Source organism: Nuphar pumila, chromosome 7 (assembly GCF_984573655.1).
Source record: "Nuphar pumila chromosome 7, dmNupPumi1.hap1.1, whole genome shotgun sequence".
NCBI classification, from domain to species: Eukaryota; Viridiplantae; Streptophyta; class Magnoliopsida; order Nymphaeales; family Nymphaeaceae; genus Nuphar; species Nuphar pumila.
Window position 1 is genome coordinate 25,524,503 of NC_143255.1, and position 8,425 is coordinate 25,532,927.

Here is an 8,425-nt window from a genome sequence, read left to right on the forward strand (position 1 = left end):
CTGGCACAGAAGTGAAAGTTTGACTATATCTACTTGGCCTTGAATCACAAATTTGACTTGGTCAATCGACTTGCACTGACCTAACCTTTGTCTGTTACTTTTCTCTCACCACTAAGTTCAGATGAAAGAGAAACCATTAAGACTTTTGCTTAGTGATTGCACATTGTTTAATTCTTGATTTATATGTTTTATGCTAGATCTGACATTACATGTGCGGTTAAAATTGTAAGCTAATTTGTTCAAAAGTTGAAAAAAAGAAAGAAAACGAAGATAAACTTTTCACATAATCCAATTAACTCATTTAACTAGAACCAAAACCTGGTTTCAATCCTTGTGAAACACTCAGTCAAGACTGAAACACAGGTGAAACCAAGCAAACTTGACCGAACCAGTTATTAGTCACGGCAAGTCAGCACTAAACTCAGTTGGTTGCAGAGATATGTCAGACCCGGCTTTTTTTTTTAGGAGGGCGTACTGTGGTCATTATTTCTTCCAAACCACGTTAAAATCTGCACCCACCCACCCACCAAGAAACTCTCTGTCGAGATCAAACCGAGCCGATCCACTAAAATGACCCGAGTCAATGCGAACCAAACCGAAACTAAAGGAGATGGTCGGTGGTCCCAAGAAAGGCGGTTTGGTGAAAAAAAACAAGGCCGTCCTTAGAAGCCCAACTCACAGGACAGGACCTACAAGTTTCTTTTTTCTTTCTTTTGTTTTTTAGTTATTTTGTCCATGCGGTCCCACCCTAGATCTGGTTTCCCATATTTCGGTTTGGGTCTGGCAAGAAAATCCTCCATCAGAGACGCAAAAGCCATAGAGAATCCGAGCCCGGTGGGTGCGAGATCTTCAAAAGGAGGGGGGTCAGCCCTACGTCGTCACACACGAGCCCTCTTTTCCTCCGCTCTGTCACCAGATTTTGTTCCCTACGAGAAACTGTACGCCCAGATCTTCCACCGCAAGAAAATTACCAAAACACCCTTCTTCCCTTTTCGCGGTTCTATATATCCCCCCACCACCCCAACCCACACCACACCACACCACACCACAATGCCTGGATTAATAATACCCCTCCTCTCTCTCGTTCACCATCTATTGCAGCTACTGCTTCTGAACCCCGGGGCTCGGGCTGACGCCGGAGCCTGGCTGAGCACGGACCAGCTCGATCTGGTCCGTGCCTCGGGCGACTTCGGCAGCATGGTCCGATCGCTGCCGGCGGCGGTCTACTTTCCCGCCGGGGCCACCGACCTCGCCGAGCTCGTCGCGTCGTCGTACCGGGCCAAGTCGCCGTTCGGCGTCGCGGCAAGGGGCCACGGGCATTCGATCAGCGGCCAGGCCCATGCACCCGGTGGGGTCGTGGTGGACATGGAATCTGCCCGGGGTGGGGCCCAGCCGAGGGTTGGCTCGACCGGGTCCGGGGCGCCGTACGTGGACGCGTGGGGCGGGGAGCTGTGGGTGGACGTGCTGCGGGCCACGCTGGAGCAGGGTCTGGCGCCCAGGTCGTGGACAGACTACCTGTACCTGACCGTGGGTGGGACCCTCTCCAACGCGGGCATCAGCGGCCAGGCCTTCCACTACGGCCCCCAGATCAGCAACGTCTACGAGCTCGACGTCGTGACCGGTAAACACATAAAACCCGGACTCACATGATACGGATACGGGACGGGAAACGACACGATGGAGACACGGAGCCATGATTTTGTTTTTGATGAAAAAATTAGGACGCCAGAAGTCATATATGTTTTTGCGTAAACCTTATTTTTAATGGGTACGACGTATAAAAATATATTTAACGAAATAAACCACAAAATAGTACCTTCGAATAAAAACATTTTAAAACCGTGTTACCGTGTCGTGTCGATATCTTTCTTTTCCTGTATTTTTTTCCCTTTTCTGCCATTTTGCTAAAAACCTAATGATTTCCTTGGTCCTCTCTCTTTATCAACTTTGATTTTTTTTGTCCTTTAACTTTTTTTCTGCTTTTTTAGGTAAAGGTCATCTCGTGACGTGCTCGGAGGATCAGAACTCAGAGCTCTTCTTCTCCGTGCTCGGTGGTCTAGGCCAGTTTGGCATAATCACACGGGCACGAATCGCTCTGGAGACCGCACCACAAAGGGTACGTATCAATGATGAAAAAAAAAACCAATGACGTTTTTTTTAATGTTGTCTCCGTCTTTTCGAAAATGACGACCAAATCCTTTTTTACGTGTCTCGAGCCTTTTGTAAAATGTGACAATCATGCTGTCTTTTTTGAAAATGACGTGCATGTCCCTCTCATTTGACAATGATGGCCTTCCATGATAGCTTGTTTCATTTTTTTCATCATTTCTTAACAATTGTATTCTCTAACCTTTTACCTTATTCTTACCATTTACGCTTTCTTAGTGGCCCTAGCACCAATTTTCAAAATATGGGGTTTCATTGGCATCTTGATAATTTGATGTTGATACTAACCTTTGTTTTTTTTTAATGCATTAATCCTTTTGTATAGGTTAGATGGATACGGGTCTTGTACTCGGACTTCTCTGCCTTCACGAGAGACCAAGAGTACCTAATATCTCTGCATGGAGACAGCATGAGATTTGATTACGTAGAAGGGTTCGTGATAGTGGATGAGGGTCTCGTCAACAATTGGAGGTCCTCCTTCTTCTCCCCACGTAACCCAGTCAAGGTCTCCTCCTTGGGCAACAAGGGAGGTGTCCTATACTGCCTTGAGATGACCAAAAACTACGACGAATCGTCCGGGGATACGATTGACCAGGTACGTGCTCAATACCTAACCCTAAGTATCAACCTTAATGAGGTCGGAAGGGCTGGTAAACAACCCAAACGAGCCGAGCTCGAAGTGTTCAATCTTTGATTCGTTCTTGTGGTGAGTCAAGCCCAGTTTCCGGTCATAATGAGCCCAAGCTAAACGAGTCGAGATTGAGCTGGGGCTTGTTCACATAAAAAGTACAATGTTTCAAAGATTGAAATAATGAGATTATAAAAAATAATTTGTTTTATATTTGGAAATATAATAAGATTTTATCTCAAACTACTGCTTCCATCGTTTGTTGTATACTGTATTATAAGATATAAAATATATCTAACATAGTCAAGCCAAGTACATTGTTCATGTTGAGCTTGAATAAACTCTTTTGAGTGGATAGTGGCTTGGTTTTTTGGCAACCTTTGACGTCTCTCTATCTGAATGGGGCTGGGTTTTCTTTTATGTTTACACTGAGAAACCACTTACAGGATCAGAGACCTAACCGCCCTGGTTCTGCCTCCGTGGGCTTACCACAATTCTGTTTCGTTTCGAGTTTGAGACTTGGTGCACATATATATACTAAATAAGTAATACAAAAAACATGATAAAAGCAAGCAGCTCGTGCATATCATGATGTATATGATAAATAATTCGATGGGGGGCCTCGCCCTGCATCTTCTTTGCTTTTTCATGTACTATCAGACATTTTTCATATTTTTCGTATGGTGAGGCAGAAATGGCCGGCGATGAACCTTCGTTGGATTCACCCTATTTTAGACAGCTGCCCTTATCTTCTTGTAAAACTGTGGGTCGACACCTCATCACTCTTTAGGCTTTTTCTGAACTTATCTTTAAATAAAAATAAGTTTCCTCCCTAAAAAAATCAGGGCATTTATGACTACCATCAGCATCATGTATTGGGTTGCATGGCCCTCATCACATGAGATGTTCTCACCACAGCTTACCAATTAAAGATTTGCCTTTCTTCCATCATCTCACTCTCATGTATCTTCATATGCAACCCTGGTAAAACCAACTGACAAACATCTATCCAAACAATATACATAGAAAGTAGTACCTTATGAACGTGGGTATTGTAGTCATACGTAGTTTTTAATACATCATAATGGAAAAAGTTGCCCATAAATATATGATTCTTTTTGTATGCGTGAAACATGGATTTTCAAAAAAGTAGAGCTATTGGGTGCTACTTGAAGTAAATACTTAATGCAAGGAAGATGCTCATAATACCATATATGACTGAATTTCTAGTCACCAAGGTTGTTGGTTGAGCATATATGTTAATGAATTTTTAGTCATAAGTTTGGTGGTTGAGGGTCATGATTCTCTAGATACCTACGATCTAGATAGTAGGTTTAATTTGAAAAATGGCAGCCCTAGGTTAAGGGTCGTGGTCCTAACTACTAAGATCATTTTAGCTTGATGTGGTGAGCTAACAACTGTCTCATTTAATACTTATCTTGTTGGGATAAGATCATTTAAACTATAGCAACCCTGATACGCTGACGCAATAACCATGGCCATATCTGACACCGACGATTACGAGAAGAAGATCACCATTCTGACCCTACTCTGCGTTACCACATTTGAAACCTGTATCATAGTAATATTTATATTATAATATGATGATTTGTTTCATTAATGAAAGAAGCCCTTTCTCTTACATAGGGTGAATCAAGCGACCTACGTGATAATTAAAGAGATGATGAGGCCCACTCGTTATGGGGGCATTTATTTGTTAAAAGGGCCATGAAAATGACCTCTTTTCTCACATAAACGAATATGAAATGGAATCACATCCCTTTCCTTGGAAAAGGCCTTTCACACCTTTCTCACGTGGGCCTCTTGTAATGAATGCAAAAAAATTACTTTTTCATGTGAATCACAACAACTTTACGACTTTCTTACCTAACATGAAATAAATAAATACAGGTCATATTCTCACAAAATCTGGTTCGTTTCTACTATCATGTGAAAACACAAATAATTATGAGATTCATATTTTTCTTTCTCACGTTTGAATTTTCTTAAGAAAATTAAGTCACACCTCCCTCCATGGGAAATCACTCTCTCTCGTGAACATCCTTTTCGAGGAAAAGTGCCTTCCGGTGGGTGGGTGCATAACAAAACGACCCTTTGTCCTGAAGACGGTTGTGACTTTGTGATGGTATCTTACTTATATATTTTTATATGAAATATTATTATTGGTCAAATATTTTATCACCATCGTCATCATCGAGCTTTTTCTTGCGGGTCTTATTTTTTCATTCCTGCCTATCTACGACGACGAATGTCTGAATTATTCGATTTCTCACTTGATCAGGAGGTGGAGAGTCTGCTCAAGAAGTTGGATTTCATCCCGGTGTCGGTGTTCACGACCGACGTGAGCTACGTGGACTTCTTAGATAGGGTGCACAAGGCTGAGGTGAAGATGAGGGCCAAGGGGCTGTGGGACGTGCCGCACCCTTGGCTCAACCTGTTCGTGCCGGGCTCGAGGATCGCCGAGTTCGACGCCGGGGTCTTCAAGGGCATCCTCGCAAATAAGACCACAAGCGGGCCCATTCTCATATACCCCATGAACAGGGACAAGTAAGTGTGCCAAGGCCACGAGAAGGGTAGTTTCGTAATTGTCTTGTCTCTTGTCTTCTTCTCGCCGCTACCTTCCGGCGGGTACTTTGATCTCCGTCGTCGTTTCTTCCGCAGCGCGAATCCCTGGAAGATACGTCCTCCGTCCCAGAAGACGAAACCTTTTTTTTATTTATGACGCCCATGTCCTCTGAATTCGTAAATGACCGTCTTATCCCTGGTAGTTAGAATTATTTGAAACTTCCAATGGCAGGGTCTCGAGTTCGAAACTCACTGCCGGTTAAAATTTTCATGCAGGTGGGACGTGAGGACGTCGGTGGTGATACCTGATGAGGAGACGTTCTACCTGGTGGCACTCCTCCGATCCGCGCTCGACTCCGGGGAGGAGGCGCAGGCGCTCGAGTTCCTCTCGGCCCAGAACGACGAGATCCTCCAGTTCTGCCAGCAGCGGGCCATCCCGGCCAAGCAGTACCTCCCCAGCTACGCCGAGACGGCCGACTGGGAGCGCCACTTCGGCGGCAAATGGGACCGGTTCGTCCGGCGGAAGGCGGCCTTCGACCCCAAGGCGATTCTCTCCCCGGGCCAGAGGATCTTCCGTCCCGGGTCGATCCTTCTCTCCGATTCGTGACGACCCCCGAAACAGTTTTCCCCTCTCACCTCACTACTGTACATAATTATTTTCACCTTTCTGCCCTAGTTATTGTCCGAAAATACCGATGCGTCCCCGCCTCGTTCGCTTCGCAAGTGGGCCTTTTTGGATGGTACGAGAAGCTGTGTATACGATAAAGGGTAGTTTCGTTATTATGCAAATAATGCTCGGGGGTAAGGGGGGAACTAGTGTTACAAGGATGTCACCCTCGTTTTGTTGGAGCGGTAGTTTAGTCAATTAATGAATCTGTGAACCACTTCGTCTAATTTAGTTACTCAAACGCTTCCGGCATCTTCGGTTTTACAAGTTGGGGTAATTTGGTCATAAAAAACTTGGGATTTTGTCTCGGTTTTCTTTGATGGTCGACTCGTTTTTTCTTGCTCAGTCCACCGACTCGGTCAATGTCATAAATCTCGGTCTCAGGAACTTATCGGCATGATAGTCTCCGTATAATTTGAAAAAATCGAAAAAAAAGTATGTATAAAACATTCACATTGTAGACGACTGTAAATGGTGCTTTTATTGCCAAGAAAACTATCATTTTTACTTTTTATTTATTTATTTATGAACCCTTGCCGAAGCGACCACCCTGCCTTATGTGGCCCACCTCTGAAAGCTACCGAATCTTCCGTTCCCTAGTGGGGTTTGATCCGGTGTCTTCGTCCCAGCACCCTCACACTCGTTCCCTTCTCAAATATTGTACTTTTCGGTGTTGTATGTATGTCTTTGAGAATATTATAACCTTCTTTATATTCTTAAAAACGTAGTTGAAGACTTGTTTGGTGTCTAAAGTTGGGATATTGGTTAGGTGAACTTGACCAAGTTGGCTCGTTATAGGCTGGGCCAGAGTCCATATTTGACTTGAGAGGTGACCAAAAAGAAATACCCATAAAAAACAATGCATAACTTAAGCGAGTGACTGCATGCATCCAATTATCATAAAACTGATATAAGTTGTGCTATGTTCCCAACTGTGTAGCCTGTAATCAGAGGTGCAATCACATTGCATTGCACACCCAAATTGTGCTGCTGCACCTGGCTGCCTTCCATCTCATTGTAGGGGCCCACAGCTGACAGGTTTTACTAAGAGATGGAGGGCAGTCAGGTGCATTGGCACACTTCTGGTGCAATGTGATTGCACCTGATCTGCCCCTCAAATGTATCAGCTTTGTGCTGTGTACAAACCTGAGCCAAGGGGTTTGGCCATTGACGAGAAGTCTAGGTTCAAATCTCATGGGTGTCATCCCCTTGGAGTCGAGGGGTAAGCCCTCGGAGTTTTATGCTGACATGGACAGAGACCGTAAGTACAGCAGGCTGAGCCAGCGTGGCTAGTTAGATCTCTGAACCTGAAGCAGTTTCTCCAAGCAAAAAAGAGTGGCCTGGCAGGCCCTAATGACCAGAGATTGGGCTAGGCCATACTGATACCCAATCCTATTCACTGGATGTCCCCAAAACATGCTGCATGTGGGTCCAAGCTGACTCAAAAAGGTCCCGCAAAAGTCCATCCTGATTTGAAGGTCATGTCACACACCGGAAACCAGTTCTTCCTAACCATCCATGTGGTGTGGATAGTGCTGATTTTTTATGTTTCAAGCCATCATCGCTAAAGGTGCCCAACAAATGCATTGAGCTTGATTCATTTGCTAGGATTTTTTTTTAAGGAAGGATGCTAGAGGATTACCTAGAAATTCTATAAATTAAAGATAAAAATTTACATATGATCACCCAGTAAGGTGACTTGTCTTTCCACCATAGATCCCCATTGCCAACATTGGCTTTTTACAGAGAACCCTATCAATAGAAAAATGATAGACAAGGTATATACATAAGGCGAACTCTGACATCCCTCTAAAGCTGCAGATATGCATCTGCACCACCTCTTGGAGTTAGAGATAACTGCCACCTTACAATTCTTCTGGATTTCTGTGAGAGCCCAAACACAAGCTTCTTTTAATAACTCTCCAGAACGTGGTCTTTTGAACCTACCGATAACAATGAATTTATCATTAGAGTATGCAGCGAAGGATACAAGATCATATCATGTAAAGGTTCTGAAAGCGAAGAGGAAAAGTAAGAGAAGGATCCACCCAAAAATTAACAGAAATGATCCCTGACAAGGCAAACAGTTGAATTTCTTTACTATTAACACTTGGCCAGTCACTGCACAACATTTCCATACAAGCTCCCTTATAGATACTAAGCTTGGGATTTCCCCATCATGATAGGCTTTATTACAGAGCTTTCATAGTTTTCAGCACACAACATGAAATACTACCACCTAGCATGACTTCAACCATGCAATGCTGAACCGAGAACTCATCCACCATTTTAGTTCCTGAACGACTTCAGAATGAGGAACTGGACGCTTTTCAAAAAGAGTGCTAACATGTTTCCAGACAATCTAAGAAACTCGACAT

General features: G+C 44.0%; 1 protein-coding gene across 1 annotated transcript; it reads left to right on the forward strand.

Annotated features, from left to right (window-relative positions):
* Window positions 1-1,038: 1,038 nt before the first annotated feature.
* On the forward strand, window positions 1,039-6,027 carry LOC149831587 (cytokinin dehydrogenase 5-like). The gene is made up of 5 exons (XM_090012135.1): window positions 1,039-1,621; window positions 1,989-2,116; window positions 2,492-2,761; window positions 5,097-5,362; window positions 5,657-6,027. The coding sequence occupies exons 1-5, from the start codon at window positions 1,051-1,053 to the stop codon at window positions 5,985-5,987; spliced, it is 1,566 nt and encodes a 521-aa protein (XP_089868261.1). The 5' UTR covers window positions 1,039-1,050; the 3' UTR covers window positions 5,988-6,027.
* Window positions 6,028-8,425: the final 2,398 nt, after the last annotated feature.

Excerpts from the sequence above, each read along its gene's own strand:
- LOC149831587 (XM_090012135.1), top strand. The coding sequence starts at position 1,051 with ATGCCTGGATTAATAATACCCCTCCTCTCTCTCGTTCACCATCTATTG. Across the intron at positions 1,622-1,988 it reads CGAGCTCGACGTCGTGACCG|GTAAAGGTCATCTCGTGACG; the intron begins GTAAACACATAA and ends CTGCTTTTTTAG. Across the intron at positions 5,363-5,656 it reads TACCCCATGAACAGGGACAA|GTGGGACGTGAGGACGTCGG; the intron begins GTAAGTGTGCCA and ends ATTTTCATGCAG.